Here is a 22445-nt window from a genome sequence, read left to right on the forward strand (position 1 = left end):
TACAAGAGAACATTAAGGAATTTCGACCGATGATTTGGACCAACTCTTTTAGCTATCTAAATTTCCAACAGCATTCACTTCGACCAAGAAAATGAGTAAAGAATTCCAAAAAATGCGCTGAGATAACTCGAAGGGTGTATTAGATAATACTCCTAGCAATTAAAGCTTTTCTTCGACTAGGTTATTAAACTTGCCCAACTGTTAGTTTGAGGGCGTCTCATCAGTTTGCATTAACTTCCTTTTTGAGTATATTTTCCACGAAAATGAAACTAAACTTTAACACACAGTGTAAGTCGACTCTTCTTCACGTCTTTCTTCGTTTATTTTTCCACCAATAAGTAGCTAAAAGTCCACTAAATAGTATTGAAATAACAGAACAACAAACATTATCAGGAATACAGATCAAAGAGAAGAAATATGAAATATACCAAAGTAACACCTCGGTAAATAAACTCCATGAGAGACTGTAAATCTGAAAGCTTACAAATCTGTGATTATGAGTCGGTGAAATTCCACTACAAGGAAGAGCTCTAATCAAACCATTTGGAGACCTTCATCAACCAGCTGAACCTCGTTCACCAATAAATGGTCCACAACATCTAGCGTCAGAAATTATTTTCTACATCAGCAAATTGGGTCAACCCACCACGCGATATTGTTAGCAAACTGGTTAATACTCTCTTCCCTTAAACGGCATTTCCTGTCATGTATCAATAAAGCAACAGTCAGTTTGAGCCACTGTCCATTGGTTTTTTTACTCACTACCAGAGAGAGAGAGAGAGAGAGAGAGAGAGAGAGAGAGAGAGAGAGAGAGAGAGTTAAGGTTCCACTAGTTTGTTATATGACCTACTGAGACTTAATACAGAGAGAGATTATGCATGACAGGATGAATAAACATTGAGCTCTGGCTCTCGCTAGAAACAAGAAAGATTTCTCATACAATTAGAAAACTCAACTCTCAAGTACTCCGTCTAATTATGCACAAAAGGGGTTATTTGGCCAAATATAAGATTAAGCAATCAATTGTACAAGCACATTAATCAGAAATGAAGTATGATTGATGTAGGAAGCAGCCAACAGACCGGACCACAGCTTTGGGCTGTCATGTAAAAATAATCATTATTTTGGTGTTACCGGACAATTATGGTCTTTATCCAGCAAGCTTTCCCCACAACTTGAACTTATATCAATGCTGAAAATAATGGGAAGAATAGCGAAACTGGTAAAGATCAACAAAGATAAATGTAAAATGACAAAATATTTCTTACAGTGGGGTAATTCGGCATATAGACAACTTGCCGAGGGTGACCAATCATCATCTGCTGTCCATACTGCATCAAGAAGATTAGAATGTTGACACATTTTCAAACGCACTTCAAATATAATGGCAGAAGAATCAGTAAGCAGATACGATAATAACCCAAAAACTAACGAACCTGTGGTCCATTTGGATGAAAATACGGTTGTGGTACAGGAGTCGCCTGAGGATTAAATATAACAGGCTGATGTGCAGAAAATGATGCACCAACCTGCAACGCATACATGATTAGCAAACTTTCAGTAATGCATTAAAATGTGGAACGGGGAAAACAAGTAATAGCATATCTTTAGTTGAAACACCCAAAAGTACGGGAAAAAATATTTCACAAAAATGTGACAGCAGTTTCAAAAGATTTGTGAACTTCACCGGCTATCTTCTAACAATATGAAAATAGTAGAGCAGTTACAAGCAATTTCAGCTTCTTAAAATTACTCCATAAGTTGTAGTTCAAAGAGAAAGAGGAGCATAAGACCATGAAGATTAAACTTCTATAGCATTGCATCTCTTATTACCACAGGAACAATAGGAGTACTTTGGAGGAAAATGGAAAAGAATATAGTAACGACACATACAGAACAAGTTCCCTGCTTATTTGTTTCTTTAAACTATAGGCAGATCATACGGCAAACCGAGCTTAACAGTAATACCAGAAAATAGAGGATGACACAAAATCAAAAGCATGAATATTCTCGAAGAACACACAGCACCAGTTATAAACGACAAGAGAAGTACAATATTTTACCAGAATTGACTACAAGAGCAAATGGAGTTCCAGTTACACCATGAAGATGAGAACAAAGGGTAAACAATCACAGAAGTGTTATTTTACGAATGACAAAGAATCCTTAATTTACTCCACTCATGTAAATGACCATTCTTAGGAAAATTCACTTGCAGATTTTACATAATAGGTTACTAGACCAACAACAACAACAACAACAAGCCCAGTGAAATCCCACAAGTGGGGTCTGGGTAGGGTAGTGTGTACGCAGACCTTACTCCTACCTTATGAAGGTAGAGAGGCTGTTTCCGAAAGACCCTCGGCTCAAAAACAGTAAAAATGAAGCAATAGAGAAACAATAGCAACAAGGTAATAAGACAATGGAAGCAAATAATACCAGTAATACCAGAGATCCAGGGAATAATAGGTTACTAGACCAAATATATAATATTTCCACCAGCATAAGCCAAATAACCGAGTCAAACTAGCGCTGATGAACAGTACATAAGTACATATCTAGACATAACATGGTAATACAGACTCTACAGAGTCGACCATGCTTTAACTTGCAAAGGCATACCAGATAAGATTCATACAAAAATTTTGCGTCTCAACAAATTTGGCATTATATTAACACTTGACAGTAAACTATACAAGCATCACTTACTCCAATGCCAACAGGCATGCCATGCATGTGCGGGACAGTCGTCACACCAGCTGGATAGTAGAAGGAATTATCAGACACCGGCGAAGCAGGTCTCAAAGGTGATTGAGATGGGGTGAAACTCTTTGCATTAGGATTTAGTTTAAATTCCTGACAAAATATACAACAGAAGCAGAATAGATAAACGTGTAGATGTTTAGCTAAAGGAAGGGACAAAAATTAAACAGCATAACTCCAATTGAACTATGGAAATTATTGCATGATGATAGTTGTTGTCATTTTGTTGAACAAAGAACAACAACAACAGCATACCCAGTAATATCCCACACTGTGGGGTCTGGGTAGGGTAGTGTGTACGCAGACCTTACCCCTACCTTGTGAGGAAAGAAATATTAAGAAAATGTCCTTACCTTAGCATGTGGATTCAATGTGGATTTTTCTAACGAAAATGAATTTATAGAAGAGGTTCGTGATAATCCATTGTCAGCTGACGTTGAGGCAGCACCTGTTTCATCAGAAGTGGATAGAACAGAACTACTAGGTCGCACACGAGAATTAGCAGATTGTGCAGTCCCCTGAATCTTGGAAGACACCACACCCTCCAACTTCTCTCTAGAAGAACTTGGGATCTTATCCTGGCGCTCTGGATGAACACACGATGCGGAGATGTCTGAAGACAATCTACCCCTATCAGAGGTATCCATCTTTATTCTTGAAGAAGACTTTGAATCTGCACGAGTTAACCTAACATCAACAAGAATGGAAGTTGGGAAACAGACATTTTGACATAGCTGAATTTGCACTGTCAAAGGCACAAGCAACTGTTCTTGCACAAGCATGAGAGATCTTGTTCCTCAGTCACAAATTCAATCTCAATTTTCAAGACTAGAGAGTTGTGAGGCAAAACCTAATCAACCTAAAATTTTACCATTAACAGGGATCTCTGAGGGACCCTATATCATTTGATTGCACGAACACCAATATACGTGAATGTTACCAAAGTTAAACCTAGATTGTATCTTTGGGCGTGCTTTGATGCTCAATTAGCATTTCATCTACGTGGAAGATCAGATCTGTGAAAAGGCTACCTAGAACCATGCTTCATAGGAAACAGACAGAACATAGACACAGCTATTTTGTTCTAAGTGAAGCATCAAGGCACATCCTCAACAGTCTTAGGGCAGATACAGTTCGTTCTTCAAGATAACAACTATTATCCTACTAAGTTTTAAGAACAAAAATGACCAGGGAATGCTATTTCCAGTGTTATCAAAGGCGAAAAGCGCAAAAAAACTCTAAGGTCTGTTGGGGCTTTAAGCGCGAAGCGCAAATAAAGCGTGGGCTTTAATGAAGAAAGGCACAAACAGAGAAAAACTACAAATATGTATGTGTAGTACATGACTAATATCTATAAGCATGAATACCAAATATATGGACAAAGAAATTGAAGAAAATTTACGATAAAGTGAAATATTAATTGTTTAGTGTCGCCTCTTCAATATTACGCTCGTTAGCAAGGAAAAGTATGCCTTAGAGCCTTGATGACAACACGGAAGCGCCCGTTAAGCTAGGCGTAGCGCTCGACATGTTTTGACCCTCGCTTTAGGGCTTAAGCGCGCTTTTGATAACACTGGCTATTTCGAGCAAGAAACTGAAGAGATTAATTAGCAAGCTACAATAATGAACACAAATTTGGAATAGAACTTAGCACAAAATCAGATCTGCCAATGTTTACTCAATACAAAATAACAAAAAGCTAATTCGGTGTTACCACTTTTACATTTTCCATTAAAAAGCACATTAATAGGATAACCTAATTATTCTTGGTCAACTGCATAGAGAGAGCAATAGATCAAGTTCGATGAAGCAATTTAACCATCAGCACACAAAAGGTCAAAACTTGAAATTAACTAACTAGATAAATTGTAGATAGTAAATAAAAAAAATGAAAGCCCATAACAATGCTACTTTATCCCCAAACCCCAACCCCCCTCAAAAAAAAACAAGAAAGATTTGGTAACAATTTCAGTCAGTAACCTCCACCTATATATATAGTGTACATTTTGCATTTTGAATTAGGGGCTTGAAACTTGATAATGAGCCATTGCGACAGCCAGAATTTATCAGGTGGATCCAAAAGCTTACAGTTTTACAAGAGCAAGGTATGCAATATGCATCATGTTTTACTGGTATTTCACACTTCTACAGAATTCCAAACGCACAAATAACCTGTTTCCTTGCACAAGTTACCATTTCAAGAAAGTTCAATTATTAAAGATCTCTGTTCTTTCTTTTAACAGGTCAAATTTCGCTTTTCTTTGTGTACAACTGGTTACTTTCTTTTATGCCTAAATGTACCTTTAACATCTTAAGGTATGTATCATTATTAAAGGTAACTTCACTAATTCTGTTGCAAAACTTGCATTTTAATTGCAAAAGATAACCTCCATTTTTTCCCTTAATAAAAAAGCCTCCATTGTCGCTTTGCCACAGATTACCATTTTGAGAAAGTTTTATCGTAAAATTTTCTAACCCATTTCTTTTAAAAGCTAAAAGTTCTGGTTCCTTCACTTGCAATTATGTAGCTGCTTGCTTTTATGCCTGAGTATATTTTAGCATCTTGGAATACCATACGTTAATATCTAAAAAGTTACTGGAGGTCAATTGACGAGGAACTAATTGTGCCATCACCTGTTTGACACATCAATATTTTTAGAAATTCTAGTATGAGGGTGTTAAAGAGGCCGTTGGAGTATTCAATCCAGCCCTGAATTAGAAGTACACAAAGATGAATTGATACATCCAATTGCAAAAGAAAATAGCATCTTTATAACACCCCCTCTCCCTCCCCCCTCCCCTCCCCACCCCACCAAAAAAAACTGTTATTCCAAATATTTTTTGCTCTTTATAGTACTGATGATAATGCAAATAATACGTGAAACAAGGCAAAAGCCCCACATATTACAGAGATAAATTAGCCAAAATAAATGAAAAATGCAAATATTGTTGGAGAAGATTCCACTATTCAATGTAAGGGAGATAATTAAAAAATTCCATTCACATGAGTTGGCATGAAAAATGATACTACTCCAGCAGCAGAAGACATGCTCACCTTCCGGTAATGACATTTGAGCTTCTTCAGTTATCTACATGAAACAACGAACACCAACCATAAGAAAAAATTTCCAAGCAAAAGAAGACGAACATTAATAAGTAAAATGAAAGCAATAAGCATTATGTTAGTCAGAGATTAGCTAACCATTTGATTTCTTTTATCCTCGTTATTGCAATTTGCCCCAGCATGCTCACTAAACAGGGCTTTGAGTCCCCTAAAAAGATAATTTCAGTTAGAGAGATGATAAATGAGATCATTAACAAGGCTATTTATCTATTAAAACAATAGCAGTCATGATACCAGAATATAGACTTCACAGCCTAAGGGGATAAAAAGAATCACCATGGCAGAAAGGAATGATTAATAGCAAACCTGTTTAAGATAGAGGCACCTTTAGGAACAATTTCAGCCGATGACTGTTTAGCATGATCATCATAACAAGTCTGATAGAGATCCCTGCTGGTACTTAACTGGGAAGATTGCACTTCATCCTTCAGACAAGATAGGCACAGAAATACTAGAAGACGTCATATAATTAGACTTATGTCAAACTATAATCAAGTACATAGAAGCAAAGGTATCATTTATAGGCTCTTAAACCACATAACTCACTCTGAAAGTGCTTGGTCTAATACATGGATAATTCTCATATTCACCAGCACTAGTAGACTTTAACTAACCAATGAATATTTTCTAACTAGCTAGAGATATTTGACTAGCAGAAGTATGACGATAGACTTCTTTTGTCATCCATATCATAAGTTAGTGCCTTGGATTTCATAATAAGAAATTACAAGTTACACGAACAGAACCCAAAATACACCCATAGAAGGAAAAAAGCCCCAGTACCACATATGAACAATTTTCCCATAGAATAATGAATGTATTTGAACAAACTTATACCATGGAGGAAGATCCTGATGACACTTGTGCACCATCACTAATTTTCCTACTGCTCTTGTCAGTAGATAACTTGCCCATAGTACTAGATACACCTTGAAATGTTTCGTCATTACGTGAATCCAATAATATGTCCTCACAGTCGTCATAACCGCTATCATCAACCTCTCTAACAACTGCAGAAAACCTGGTTTCCTCATCAACTTCTAGGTTCCCATGAAGTTGAATCCCTCTCTCCTATGAAGAGGAAATTCCAAAAAATGCAACTCAATTAGAATGGAAGAATCAGGGAAAGATCTCTAAGAAACCAAGGGTTCCAATTAAAAGAAAGCAATTATCCCACCTCTGCTAGATGAAGATCACGTGTATCCTCACCCTCAATTTCTCTAGCTATTCTTAGAGCTTCTTTTTCCAACTCACTCATCAGAGGACCTTTCTCAAGCTTTGTCGTATAAAGTTCCTCATTAAATGTGCTTTTTACTCCAAACAGTGTTTCATTGGCTTCAAATTGATCCCAGCCCCTAACAAACACACACATTGTAAATGTGTATGAGTTGAAGCAACTACAAAAATCATCGGAAGATGGCTTGTCTAGACATGCAAATTTTACAATTAGGTAATAACATTGGACAAAGAGAGTCTAATAGACCATGTGTTACTAATAAGTTGGAGACAGAATAAATCAAGCAGACCATTCTATGCATTCATCTTTCATCATATAGAACACAAAGGGACACTGGTAATGTAATTGAGTGAAATTTATTTTGTATCGTACAAGAAAGGGGCACTCCTCCTGAATTAACATGCAACAATCTGCTACAACAAGTAGACAAGATCTTTAGACCAGGGAAAGACATCTTTTTCCTCCTTTTGGTGATTACTGATTACCCACATAAGTGCAGCCCGGTGCACAAAGCATCCCGCATTCACGCAAGGTCCGAGGAAGGGCCGCACCGCAAGGGTGTGATGTAGACAGGAGGGATATAAAAAAAGAGCTACAGGAGGGATTAACCCTTTCCACCAAGAAATACTCTGCTCCAAAAACAGTTGAAGTGACTTGAAATATGATTCAGAAACAAAATAACAATTAAACCATAAGAACCTTTCCAGTGCTAACGTTTGGCGCAGTCCAACCCAATGTCTTAGTTCAGCATAAATGAATTCATATTTACTTAGCTTTAGAGAAAAAGGGATGTCTATAAGGAGAAATTGCACAAACAACACTTCAACGACAAAGGAGGAATATGTTCCGGATAGGAAAATGACATAGAGCCAGATAGAAAGAGAAGCAGTGAGACAAATGATGTAAGAAGTAAGAATGAGGGACGGGACCAAGAAAATACAATTACGCCCCAATCCCACAAATGGAATAATTGGAATATGAATTCTCACTATCCATTTGCTCTATTTAGACCCATTTCATTCGAACATTCAAAAATTTGGGGTTCTCTATGCTAGAATTTATATTTCCTACTAACAAGCATATCTAAGTGGACTAAATCACTAAAAAGACTCTTAAAAGCACTGGACCTAATGTAAGCATAACACCAAGACCAAGCCTTAATCCTGCTAGCGTGTGTCACCTATACGGATCTTTCCGTTCCATTCTGTCCAACTTTCGACTAAATCTGCATGGATGCCAGATATTGTGGGCCTATATGAATATGATGCTCAAGAACAATCAACATAACCATCCCACTAGAAGTATGCAGAGAGTTCTTTTCTTTTAACCACATTTATACTCAGTTTCCACAAGAGCACAGGATAATTCTATAAGAAGTTGATAATACATGCTCAATTTTTTGCTATTAATTTCATCATAGCTCATAAGTCGCAGGTTAACTACTTTGAGATACTATCAAATTAACTATTGTATAGAGAACTACAAATAGCTAATAAATAAATCCACGAACAATCAAAGGAAATGATGTGAGCTAACAACCTATTCCAATGGCCGTCAAATATATTTTCTAGTTCAGGACATTCAGGAGCATCATCATCAGGTACCCAGCGTTCCAACTGCCGCGCTACCTCATTATGCCGAGATTGTGAAATGCATGAATCTGTCAAAAGTTCCTGCTGCTTTTCCAGCATGAATTCTGTTCTGAAGCCATCTAAAGTTACAGGCACACCCTACTCCAAAGCAATAGAGCATCATCAGTATAATTAAATCTACTGTACCAGTTTAAAAAGAGATGATAAAAAGTGACAACAATCTGAGTCAAAAATTAATTAGAAATGATATATAAAGGTCTTCCATGAAAAGACCATCACCGTCATATAATGTGGCCTGATTTGTTTGGTTGATTATTTAAAGAATTGTTTTTGTTGACGGTGCATAAAGTAATTGCCAGAAAGAATTATAGTAGTTGCATACAAACCTTTGCTGTAACTTGCACAAACTCTTTACCCGGGATTATTAGAGTCTTTGATGGAGGCTTGCTAAAAGTTTCAGAAGTACTCTTCATTCCCTCTGTACAATCTTTTATCAAATGGGCCATTTTCAGAATAATACCTGTGCCAGGTGAAGGTAAAAAAGCTGATGTTTAATATAAAATAGTTAAAAATATGTCAAACAATGTTTTGAGTCTTTAATTAATACCCCAAAGAAAATACTGCAGTCTAATTTAATTTTTCTAATTCTAACATACCAGAATCTTTTTCAGTGTTTGCTGCATGAAGTATCCCAGAAAACACAGATCCGTCCAGCACTTGTACTTCCACTTGATGTCCAACAAGACAAGTAGTTAAATAAATTAGTCGATCACGTGACGGGCTTTGATATGCTCCCCCTTTACCTGGAACACTTGGAGTTAGACCTAGGGAAGAAATCATGGATAATTCTAAGTCAGCGGTTCTCACCTACACCAGCAAATTGACGGGAAGTAGTTTTTCCAGATTGAACTTCACTCTCCAACCTAGTACCCATTTCTTTTTCAACTTTACGACGGCCATATCCATTGGCAGAAGGCCTTGGCTGCACAGGCTGCTGCATCGTCCTCAAAAATGTGTTTATAGGTGAGATGCAGTTCAGCTCGGGTTCAGTCTATACACTGCAGAAGACAACACTCCTATAAACAAATAACCCTTACTGCAAAGATGGAAATGTAAAAGAAGCATCTTTTTTTGCAATCTTGGCAAAGTACAAAACTGCACAGTACACACCAAGGCGACAATCAAGACCTGAATCTTCCAGCAGCTGTTACCAACAAACCAGAAACAAGAAGTATAGAATGCAAAAATATTGCATCTTTTGAACAATAGCTAGGCGTAAATGCACTTTGTTGAACTGAGATTAACAAGATTCAAAGTAAAATAGAAGGCAGTGTCCTCTGCAATGCAAGGTGAGAATTACATGTTAATAGATGCAGACCCTTAATTTCTCTTACGACTAATAGAGAGTTTTTGAAATGAATTCATATAACTTCACAGATGGACAACTTCAACCAGCCTAACATATACTGCTTAGAGAGATAACTAATAGTATCGGAATTAAATGTTAAGGAGATATGTAATATTTACGATAAGACAAAACCTCAACAAAAAATGACCACTATTCTTTGTTAGAAATGGATAGCAAAGTATAGGTTAATCTTGCTGGATTCTACACATAATGTTATTCGGAGTACTTAAACCACATTGTTTAGGTTCATCACAAGATGTATTGGATGAGAACCAAAGTAAAGCCAATGTTCTAAAAATAATAAAATAAATAATTAAGTTGGTAGTTCACCGTTGTCTTGCCTAGCGGTGACTTTGGGCGTCATCAAGGCCTACAGTATATTTTGGGTCGTGAAAGCTTGGTATCAGAGCGTTAGGTTCACTTAGGTCCCACGAGTCATGAGCAAGTCTAATAGAGTCTTGCGTATTGGTACAGAGACGTCTGTACTTATCTTCGAGAGGCTACAGGGCTGTTAGGAGCACTTTCCTTCTTGATTCCTCGTTGTGCGATTTGATCCCATTGAAGCTTATGCCTTCATTTCTTTCTTACTCATTCTTATACAGTGTGGAGTTCTTGTAATCAATTTTGCACCGACGAGTTGTTAAGATGCTACAAATGCGGCGCATGATGTCTTTCCCGTTGAATATGGGTAGACCATTATCGTCGCCTTGTGGAGGTGGTTTCTATGCTTAGGAAAGTAAAACACTTAGGACACGGTCCAAATCCACTACTAAAAAGTAAATGGATACGGTCGCATACAATATAATTTACCCAACTATGAGTCAGGGTCGAATCTCACAGAGAACAATATGTAGGTAATTAGGCGTGTAAGAGAATTATCACTTATTATGCTAAGCCAAACACTTAGAAAGGGTTTGAGAAAATATTTATAACTAATTGCGAAAAAGTAAACTAACCTAGAAAGCAAGTAAAATGATCAATGGCTACAAGCATGGATGCATTGGGAATTAGACTAAAGTAACGATCCAATGTATTTCACGATTTTATAAATATGAGCGAGTTTATGTTAATTAGCCTCGGGTAATAATTCTATATTAGCTTCTTCCGAAGACTAAAAAGACTTCCTAATTGAATTATCCCTAAAATAATTAAGAGATTAAGCACGTCCGAATATGGCTACAAGTAGTTCAATCCTATCCCTAGGTAGAATCTATAAAGTGAGGGTTAACGCCTCAAGTTCTTGTTAATTAATCTTTCCAAACCCCAAATTATCTTTCTCAAAATTAATTCGAAGTAAATGGGCGAGTCCTAGGGTTCGATAATCCCTTTGAAAACATTAAAGAACAAGAATAATTAAAGAAACAATAACTCACTTCATAATAACCAGAAATCGTTCAATACACAAGCACAACAAGGTATTTAATCAACACTTTAAATACGGATATTCCCATAAACAAGATTCAAGTGTTGGAAAAAGTACTACACACTTAGATATACAATACAAAGCAAGAAAATGAAGAAATGAACATAAATGGGTAAGAAATTCTCAACCAAAAGCTTCAAATCTTCAAGTCCCAAGTGTGTGTGCAAGAACCCTAGCTCCAATACTTGTGTTCTCTGCTCAAGAGACTAAAAATAAGTCAAAGATCCATTTCCAATAAGCTAGGTCGTGTATTAAATGGTTTTGGGGTGAAAAAAGTGAAATACCAAAACTGTCTAGATTTGAGAATCGCGTTCGCGAAAACGGGACTGCGATCGCGAAGAGTAATGCTTTAAAGCATTGCGATCGCAAACTAGAACCCGCGTTCGTGAAGGGTACTCGACAACCACTGATCAGCCTCCCCGCATTTCTATAACCTAGATTTGGGTGCTGTTTCATTTTGATTCCAAGCAATGACTAAAACTTTTTAACATCTTGAAATAGTCACTTCTATCTTATCCAATTGTGACATAGAAGCGAGCAAAGAAACATCCTAAACATACATACACACAGAGACCATATGAATGGCATCCATAACTTTAAGGAATTAACTGTTCAATACCAACTAGCACAATTTTGACCTACTAATAGAAATGACCCAAGACATCCTTATGATACTGACAGAAGTATGTTATCCTAGAGAAACACCAACAGGATTATCCTTTTCCTTGTTTTACGCGATCAAGATTACAATTACCAACTACAGCAGAAGTTGCATATGTCAAAAAATATGATCCAGGGGCTAAGTAACTAACCACAAAAACTCCACTAACACAAGTAGATTACAGAAAAACTGTAGATTCATAGATGAAAACGAAACACAACAGTTATCCCTCCGCCCCCCACTTTAAGTATTTATTTCCAAAGAAAAGGAGAGCTCTTGTATACAAGAAATGTACTGGAAGAGAAAGCTTTAAACAAGAAGATGGCTTTCCACAAATTATATCCAATATGCAATTTGTACTCTAAAATACACAAAAAATAAAAGGACCAACGAATCTGGAAAAGGACTATTATGTCCTGCAAAAGCTCTGAGAGTTGATGTAAGTGCATCAAGGGGCAACTTATTTGGCAGAGTTCGACTTATGACTGTCAAACCTTTTTATTTCATCACTATCTTTCCATATTTGACAAAAATGCTTACAATATAATCATCACCTTCAAAATAATTTTTACTGTAATTTTCCATTATTCAAGTTCAACCGACAGCACATTAAATTCAACATTTGATTAGCTTGACCTGAAAGCCAAATTATATCACATAAAATAGCACAAAAGAAGTGTTAGTTCCAGACTGTAACCCCCATATTTTATTTTTAAATGGTGGTGTCTGGCTTAGATTGATATTCCCACAAATGCATGTTATCTCCCACCAGCACAAACACATGGTAGCTCTGCCACCCAAGACTTAGGCAAATGGGCAGAAACACCCTCTCCAATGTTTCATCTCATTGACCGCTGGGTCAGACCACACCCTTGGGTGCAGAAGCAAAACCCAGCCTCACTTCTGATGCTTAAGATAGACCAAACGGAATACACACACACACACACACACGTATATGTATTTATGTATAAGTAGCTTTAGAATTACAGGATTGGTAAATATTTGGGTGCATTTTTCTAACTTGATATATCAATTATCATAAATAGAATATATTATCAGTTGGATTCTCAAGGCGCCAAGAAAGGTGTGTTTTTTTGTATAGTTGGTGGCTAGAGGAGTGATTTTGACTACCAAAAACTCGAAGAAGAGGGGGATCTCCTATGTTAGTAGGTGTGTCATGTGCAAAGATTTGGGAGAAGATGTGGACCACCTTCTATTGCATTGCCAGATAGCATCATGACTATGGTAGGAGATTCTGAGATGGTCTGGGTTAGTATGGACCATGTCGGTTAGCTTTAAGGTGGATGGTGTGGATAGAGAGAAATAGCAGATCTTTTAAAGGAATTGAGCATGATTTTGAACGTTTGAAGAATAGTCGTTTATCTTTAATATCTTTTTAGTGCACCAGTGTTGTTCCTATATGTATTGAAGGATGGATGTCTTTTGTAGAGAACCATTTATACTTATAGGTTCTCCATCTTTTGTATACTTCTTGTGTACGGGAGTTTTTCCCCGGTATTAATAGAATTACTGCTTACTTGATCAAAAGAAAAAAGGAATAAAGTATCATTCTTAACTTGACACTAAGCTAAAATGACTTATATGTTCCATCTTTAAAAAAATAACATATATGTCCAATGAGATTCAAATTAACAAGGCAATAAAAGTTTAACTCACTAAAACCGTAGCAGATTGTTCTAAGAAATTTGTGAAAAAACATTACCTCTATCATCTATATACTTTCTTTTCGAAACAGTACTTTATTAGCATTTCTATACTTGATTTAGAGGAGGTAAATGAACTTAAGCTCAAGGTCAGAGTGCTTTCTTCCTATAATTGAGCAGGGATTTCATTGATAAGCTCAAGATCATTAGATCAGAGACTTGGTGAAGGAACAATTATGAACTTAACTAAAACCTCAATCGCTCTTAAGCTTTTAAATGATGAACTTTTCCAGTCAAATATTGAAGTAATAGAAGTACAAAGGAACAGTGATGAACGTGCAATACAGATCAGAACTTAGAACACTTCCCAGAAAAGGGAAGCCCGACTTCAAAAATATTGACAGACCAACTTGCCAATGAATCTATTTTCCATTCAGTGAAAACTCAAGCTAAAGTCTTCTATCCAACCTGCATTCAGTATCTTTTAGCTCTTTATTTCTTTCTTTCTTTTACTGTGCTATACATAATCATACCAAGTGATAACTGGAGTCTACAAGCTCACAATTGCTAGTTAACATACAACAACAATAAGAGCTAATTAGCAAGAATAAACAGCATAATCCATACAAAATGTTCTCTAAAGCGCCCAATTTTCCAAACAAGTAATCAACGCAATAAGAGCTAATCCAAAATTACCTACTCGATTGAAAATCATAGCTTTTGTAGCTACTTTACAAAATCTGAAGTAAAAAAAGCAACTTTTTTCTGAGCTCAATTCTAAACCCTAGACCCATTTTCTTGTGCGATCCAAACTAGGTGATCCATTAATACAGATGTAGATAAGGAAGACGAGACTTACAAAGAGAGATGGGGAGAGAGAGAATGTTGCGATCCTAGCAAAGAGAATTAAATTTGATTAGAAACGACGCCGTTTTATGTCAACGGAATTGGAAAGGCTGAAGAAGTCACACCGCGTCTACCGCCACCGAGAAAACTGAAATTGCCCAAATTGCAAAAATGGGTTCTTCTCTTACACGGAGTACATTATGATGCCTCCCCCTAAAGATCTTCTGTATTTTTCCGTTTTACTAATTTACAATTTACAATGTTTAGATAAAATACAATAAAGACTGACTGGCAGGACTAAACACAAAATTTACTATTGTTTATACATCATTTGTATTTTATTTTTATGTTATGCAAAAATTTATATATTATTTTATAGGAGACAGAATAAAAAATAAACAATATAAGCATTAGTAATAAGTAAACTAAAATAACTTTTCTAATTAAGATTTTACTAAAACGACAATATAAGTGTAAACGATATTCCTTTTTATTTTATTTTCTTGTAAATATAAGTTAACTGTGTAATGAAACTTTACACTAATCTTTAAAGTTTAATTTGTTATAGAAGGTTATTTGATTTATTTTTTAGACTACTAATCCACTTATTATGTTTAGCTAGTTATTTTTAATTATTTTTTAAATGGCATGATATATTAAAAACTACATTAATTTGTGATTTTTACATATATAGCCGGCCATATTAATTGTTTACTTTTTCTGGCCATGTACATTAATTATACACAATTATACATATATAATACATAAATTATACATATATTATATATTAACCGACTATTTTTAGTTTAAGTAGTTGAGTTAACTTTTCTTTTTAATAATGCCTATTGGCAAAGAATCCAGCCTTTTAGAAGTCAAACACAACCATTTGATTCCCACACCTATATGTCAGACCTACATCCTTCCTTCCAAGTATCTTTTACTAGGCATTTCCTTTTCCATTTCTTTCCTTCCAGCTTTTTACTTGTAATTTCTTTATACTAAACATGTAAATAAACCAAATAAATAAGACCAAGAAAACAAATTACTACATGATTAGTACCATTGTTGCAACTGTGCAATAACTAGATTAATGTTGATGCCACACCGAGGTTCAGATCTCCCTGACAAAAAAGAAAAAGGGCAGCCCAGTACACTAAGCTCACGTTATGCGCGGGATCTAGGGAAGAGCCGGACCACAAGGGTCTATTGTACGTAGTCTTATCCTGCATTTCTGCAGGAGACTGTTTTCACACCTCGAACCGGTGACCTCCTGATCACATAACAGCAATTTTGCTAGTTACGTCAAGGCTTCCCTTCAATTAGTACTTTTTCATCTTTCAAATAAACTAAGCAAGCCAAGAAATTGATCGCTATCGAAAATAAGGAACAAAAGCCATCACTAAAAAACTGGGAGCAGGTATTCCACAAGTTCATGTTACAATAAATTTAAAATGCCAAACTTTTGAAAAGCTATGATGGTACAATATGAACTCTATCCCTACTAGTGGTCTATTTCCCTGTTCCTGATTAGGGTAACAAGTTTCAACTTTGACAAACTACACTACGCGATGCACGACGCATCCCGCGTTCTATCCGAAAACTTAATCAAATAAGCAAAAGCAATCTCCAATCGTCAGCAGTAGTTCCAGAGTCTCCAATGATTCTATAAAGCATAGGAGTATCTTTTCAAGTGATATAATTGACAGGAAGGGTTCATGTGGCTTCCAGATGAATGCGTATCAGCAACATATCAATTCATGATTATAGCTGAAGCAAGCATTTTGACACGACGAACCTCAAAACAAAAAGAATGATCACCATCACTATGACTTAAATATGAAAGTGATACTCTAACCGCTGAGTTAAGTCACCATATAAGAGAAAGCAGCGCAATTAAAGTTCCCCTAAAGACGTAAATTGATCTTCTCAGACCATTTAAAGATATCTGAGTGAACTCTATCACCTCCCAAGTCTTTGCCAGTAGCACCAGCTGCAACTCTCATAATATCTTCAATCAAAGCAAAATTTCCCATTATATCAACATGTGCACCACTCTGAGTACCACGACCCTCAAGAAGATTAGCAGGAGGAGCATGATCATATTCCCTTAAATTAGTTTTGATCCCTGAAGGATTAAACCTAGTTTTCCCGCGCCATCCTTTTGCACACATGAAGCCTGCACTTAAAATAGGTACCGTCTCATCGCCATCAACAGTGAAAACACCATTCTTCAAGCAACCTTCATTCCCTTCATCAGTTGAAGTATCAATTTGGAATGGAATATGACATTGTGCTATTGGTGTCTGCTTGTAAACATATGCTCTTTCAGTTGGAATGCCGACTCCATACATTGAATAAATCTCCATGTCAGGAGCATTTGGTAACCTGCAGGGTTAGTAAGGTAAACATGAAAGGTCGAGGCTACTTCCTTTTATAACATAAATGTCGAGGGAAAAGAGATTAGACGAGGAAAGATCTCTTTTCCACCAAGTAAAAGAAAATGAAGAACCATTTTCTACCTATGAAATATCAAGTAACAAGAGGCATCCTCTGTACAAAGACTATGAACTAAAATAATATGGAGACACAAGTGCAAGTGGAAGTGCTCACTTTGTTTCCAATGGATTTGACCAGTATTTGTAGTGTGAAAAATTATCATCCAAATCTTCAGCTATCCCATATGAAAATTGAGCATCTCCGCGAGCCATCAATTTTGGGGCAACAAAGTTGAGCAAATCCAAAATATCTCCAGCTGTATAAACCTTGTATTCTTCCACTGCTTTGATGCCAGCAACACCCATGTCATAGTATTCGGTCCACACATCGCATGTGTTATTTGTAACATTAGTGCCCTTCACTGCACCCTGCATGTAAAAAAACGCTAGCTACTTCCAGGCAACAACAAGTGAGTGGGAAAGAGATAATTTCGCAAAGCTTGTAATTACCAGGTATTAAGGCCGCTATGCAGTTATTAGTTTTATTTGTTTTTCTTTGCTGTATAAGGATCAAAATTTCTAGCATTGCCCTTGATGTTTGCAGACTTAAAACATTTCCAGAAAAGTTACCATAGAAAATAAAGGGTGAAGGTGGAAACTATTATATCCTATACCTACATAACACCAAGCACATCTGCTCTGGTTTTAAGATAGGAAACCATGCATGATGCGTCCCATGTGCGTATACAAATCATCTTTGGCAAATCCCAAATCAGAAATGTAATGTTAAGTGACAGCTCTACCAAAGCTATACCTCACAAATGTCTTTCTCAAGCATAAAAATCAGAAATCATAAATGAACCAGAACAAGAACTTCCTGTTAAAGCGCTAATTTTTTATACATATAATAAGTCTATTGGTGCTCTTTCATGTTTATGTTGAGCCTTAAAAGTTCTAATTTGCAAAGTTTCCTTAAAACTGTCATCCATAATCTTCAAATAACCCACAATAGACTCAAAGTTGAAACAAATAGAAGAAAGCATGGAAATATGTATAGAACAAAAAATAAGGAGCAGTTGGAGTTCTGATTAGCATTACTCTGAAGTCGATCCTCTTAAGATCTGAGGAATGTTTCTGTGCTGCATCCTTTCCAAATGCTATCATCCTTCCATAGTTAACATATTTCCCTTTAGATTCTATAGTTTGATTGTCATTATGGCTTGATATCTGATTAATGTTGTCTCTTAGCTTTCTTTTGCAAGGAGAATAGCCTTCTTCCGGTGACCAGTCAATACCACCCCAAATCGTCTCTCCTCCTTTTGGTATCATAGACATGGTTGAATCCCATGTCCGCAGCATCTTCATTAAGTGCGGTAGCGTTTGAATACGAAATAAATCCTTGTCCATAACAGCCGGTGCTATAGCCCTGAAATATAAGGTGGATTACTAACAAACAAGGAGAACTACAAAGGAAGAAGGGACATATTACATGCAAAAGCACTTCAGGACTTTTAGTTTCTGTGACTGCTTACTTAAAAATCATTTTGCATATAGCATTTAGTTTTAAAGCATAAAAAGCTATCAAATAGTATCTTGCGGAACATCAGGTATTCATACTGAAAAGTTGAGGAAAAAGGAAATAAGGATGTATGTCACATGTTCAACTGCAGTTACTACTCAACCTATTAATTTTAGCTAAGAAGAGCTGGTAAGGTTTCAGAACACAAGACGAAAGCATGAAAAACAAGAAAACTCCCAACATCAACAGAAATTTGATGCATTACACTACTTCTAGAAACCAAGAAATGATTTAGCTCTATTAGCAGCATTCACAGGAACCAAGTTTACCTGGCAACAACAATATCCCGTGCTTCTGCTGAGAAAAGTGAAGCTAGTGCTTTGGGAACACCTAGAAATGGCCCCCCAATATTCATCACTGCTTTAATATGCTTGGCGCCAGAGGCGGATGCAGCCTACTAGTTACGGGTTCAACTGAACCCATAAATTTTAACGCGGAGTAAAAATTTATATGTAAAAATTCATTAAAATTGCAAAAATAGTAGATATAAACCCATAACTTTAAAAATATAATGGGTTCAATGTTAAAAATCTTAAAATTAAACCCATAAGATTTAAATTCTGGATCCGTCTCTGCTTGGCGCACCAAACAGGACCACCCCCACCACCCATTGGAGCCGGTGTCTCCACCCATTTCATAAAATGCAGAAAGTATATAGCCCCCATAGAATGTGGAACAATGACTGCCTTATTTCCCCGATTAGTTGCGACCATCAGTTCTATTTTGCTTTTTATGTGACTTAGTGTTTGGTCGCGCACCTGTGAGATGAAATGAATCGAGCATTATCATTACAACTGATTAAGGAAACAACACCCCAACTAGAGTGCAAGTTATACCTCAGTATTCTGAAATGAAAGCCTCCAGTCATATGCAGCCATATACATTGTTTTCTCCTCATATCCTATTCACGCCAAATTAGCAATCAAAACTGCCCAGACAAAATATCCTGGTGCAAAGTAATCAGCAGCAACAAGTCCAGCAACTGGCCTAAGCCTAATACCTGGAGGATCCAACCCAGATTCATTGTCCAATGACATGTGTTCCACCCAGCACAATGGTCTGTAACCATCATACAGAATAAATGAAAATCAAAAGTAACTTTTTTTGCAACGTCATTGAAGACATAATTAAGTAATTAAAAGTATATTCTCTCAAATAGCTTAAGCTCTTAAATGAGATAGTCACACAATTCAACATATTATCAAAAACGACAAGAGGTCCTAGATTTGTGTCTCACCGCCTCCTATTTCGCGCATGAAAAAGAATCAAACTCGCACGTGAGAGGGAAATCTTAGTAGCTCAGTTGGTTACCTACCTAAACTTTCACCTAGTTGATAAAAGTTCGATTTCCCACCTTTTAATCTCCTTCCATTTCCCCTTCCCCTACCCCAGCACGTGAGGGTATGGTGATGACATAATTAAGTAATTAAAAGTGTACTCTCTCTAACAAAGGTCATTATCACGCAATTTAACAAAATCAAAGTAGCATACCTTTTGTAGACTTCCCCAAAAGTGCCACCCCAGAGCCGTTTCCGAAACAATCCTTCAGCACAGTGATGTCCTTCCCATAACTCAAGGCCACAAGTGACAATCCCAAGAACAAAAACTACTGGATGTTTCGCCATTAGTCCTTCTTTTCGTAACTTAACACCAGGGGGATCAGCTACTGGCCCATTAATCACCTCTGTTACATACTGCGGAAAAGACGCTGGCATTGCATTGTATGAAAATAACAAAATCCACCACACTGTGCATATGCATCCTACAAACCAACAACAACTATCGATACATGACCATTTCTGTTTTGTTCTAATGTTACTCTTCTTAGTTTTCTTATCATCATCATCGTCTGTAATGTCATGCTGATGAATTTCATTTTCAGGTGCTTTTCTTCTTCTAATTAACTCCATTTATCTCTTAGCTGTAACTTTTTATTTTCACTTGAAATATACGAATGCAAACATGTTATGTGTAGAGCAACATAGCTTCCCATAATGGCGGATCAAGATTTCTAATTAGTAGATACAAATACAACATTTGTACTCGTATTTTGTCGTAAATAAATATGGATATATTTGTAAAACAAATTAAATAATGCAATTTGAAGACAGCAAGTCGGCACTCACATGGCTTCCTATCATCCTATGAGCTTGGTACATCATTGAGAAAAATAATAATAATTCTGTTGTAATAATAATCATCTGTTCCATCTATTATTTGGGACCGTCGTTCTTATCTTTTGCGTATTTTTCCTCTTATTTTTCTACTGGCCGAACACATGCAGAGACACTTAAAATTGACACAATTTTTCATTTAGACACCTAAATTTATGGGTGTTCCTATTAAACACTTATACTATTTGAAACTTGTTCCACTTAGACACTTCTTGCTCAGTTGGCGTATAGAGTGACTTTCACCCAATATAGGCGCGTGAATAGCCCAAAAGACAGATTTTATCTTCTTTTTTCCCTTTTTATTTCTTTCTTCATTTTTCTTGTTCTTCTTTCTCTCCACCATCACTTTCATCATTGTCTCCCCTACTTCCACCATTATTGTGCCTCCACCATTAATTTAATTCGAAAGTTTGAACCAACAATCATCCCAGTTAATTGAAACCGAAGTGAGACCATATTCTTCATTTGAAGTCAAAAATACCATTAATGGGGTCTTTAAGAAGGCTTGAAGGTTTAAAATGGGTTGCTTGATTTGATGAAAAATTGAGAAATTAATATTGGGGTTGTCTTCGGGTCTTCGTGAGGAATCTGTAGCTGAAGTTATAACAAACTTGAAGGAGTTTCTCTTGAAATTTTAGATTACAATCGTGGCTAGAGCAAGAACACATATCAAGATAGTGAAGAACACCAAAAACAATTTTCACAACACCACTGTGTCCTTTTTTTTATTTTTTCTTTTGTTAATAATGTGTCATTTTCTGATTGGGTGTAAATTAAAGTTTTTTTTTTCTTTTTGAGAATGTTATTTTATTTTGTTTACTAAATAGATTTTAAAATAGTTTTTCCTTTTTTTTTACTCAAGATGATATGTCCTTTTTCTGTCATATGTCATGTAAGCAGCGAATACATTGTATATATTTTGTAAGTTTGGCTAATTGTCAAAGAAGTGCCTAATTGGAATACGTTTCGAGTAGTATAAATGCTTAACATGAACCCCTTAATTTTAAATGTCTAAATGAAAAATTGTGCCAACTTTAAGTGTATGTATTCAATTTTTTTATACTCTACTATTAATAAGGGAGAGTTGAGGAATTTGGGGTATCTCGGGAATTTACGGTCTATCTTTCTTATCACTGCACACACGTGTTATTTGTCTGCACTGGTGGGCCCCATTTGATAGGATTCGACTCTCCATGTTGCCGCCTTCCAAGTTTCCCAGGTCCATCATTGTTTTGCTGGACTCTTTTTGGTTACTCTTTACTTGCTTTGTTGTATAGTGTTTATTGGGCACCCAAAGTTTTGAATTGGGGCTGATGTAAATATTAAAAATTATTTCTTTAATAATTCTGTAATGTTATGAAAATAATTATATTGTGGATGTCCATTTATTACTCCGCTATAGATAATCTTCTATTTAGTACTCTGTTGAAATTTATCTACAAACAGCTGATGCAGGCAGGTTGCAAGCAGCTCAATGAGATGATTTGCAACAGCTTCTTATTAAACAGGCAGATTGCAAGCAACTCATGCAGACAGCTT

At 36.3% G+C, this 22445-nt stretch overlaps 1 protein-coding gene and 1 pseudogene across 7 annotated transcripts; both read right to left on the reverse strand.

Annotated features, from left to right (window-relative positions):
• Positions 1 to 341: 341 nt before the first annotated feature.
• On the reverse strand, positions 342 to 14948 carry LOC107785908 (polyadenylate-binding protein-interacting protein 4). 7 transcript variants are annotated; one of them, XM_075243786.1, is made up of 16 exons: positions 14732 to 14948; positions 10455 to 10846; positions 9584 to 9774; positions 9373 to 9519; positions 9103 to 9236; positions 8664 to 8854; positions 7065 to 7242; positions 6725 to 6958; positions 6194 to 6312; positions 5966 to 6035; positions 5819 to 5852; positions 3117 to 3436; positions 2710 to 2856; positions 1437 to 1529; positions 1269 to 1331; positions 342 to 700 (listed from the first exon to the last, which is right to left on the reverse strand). In XM_075243786.1, the coding sequence occupies exons 3-16, from the start codon at positions 9714 to 9716 to the stop codon at positions 671 to 673; spliced, it is 1893 nt and encodes a 630-aa protein (XP_075099887.1). In that variant the 5' UTR covers positions 9717 to 9774; positions 10455 to 10846; positions 14732 to 14948; the 3' UTR covers positions 342 to 670. The 7 variants fall into 7 exon arrangements, with proteins under 7 accessions (XP_075099887.1, XP_016462804.2, XP_016462800.2 ...); XM_016607318.2 differs by lacking the exon at positions 10455 to 10846 and adding an exon at positions 11676 to 11741; XM_016607314.2 differs by lacking the exon at positions 10455 to 10846 and adding an exon at positions 11676 to 11753.
• A 1170-nt stretch (positions 14949 to 16118) lies between these two features.
• Positions 16119 to 21984, reverse strand: LOC107785907 (phospholipid:diacylglycerol acyltransferase 1-like; annotated as a pseudogene).
• Positions 21985 to 22445: the final 461 nt, after the last annotated feature.

Source organism: Nicotiana tabacum, chromosome 22 (genome assembly GCF_000715075.1).
Source record: "Nicotiana tabacum cultivar K326 chromosome 22, ASM71507v2, whole genome shotgun sequence".
Lineage (NCBI taxonomy): Eukaryota > Viridiplantae > Streptophyta > Magnoliopsida > Solanales > Solanaceae > Nicotiana > Nicotiana tabacum.

Excerpts from the sequence above, each read along its gene's own strand:
- LOC107785908 (XM_075243786.1), bottom strand. The coding sequence starts at position 9,716 with ATGCAGCAGCCTGTGCAGCCAAGGCCTTCTGCCAATGGATATGGCCGT. Across the intron at positions 6,959-7,064 it reads GTGATCTTCATCTAGCAGAG|GAGAGAGGGATTCAACTTCA; the intron begins GTGGGATAATTG and ends TCCTCTTCATAG. Across the intron at positions 701-1,268 it reads ATATGCCGAATTACCCCACT|GAAATGCCGTTTAAGGGAAG; the intron begins GTAAGAAATATT and ends GATACATGACAG.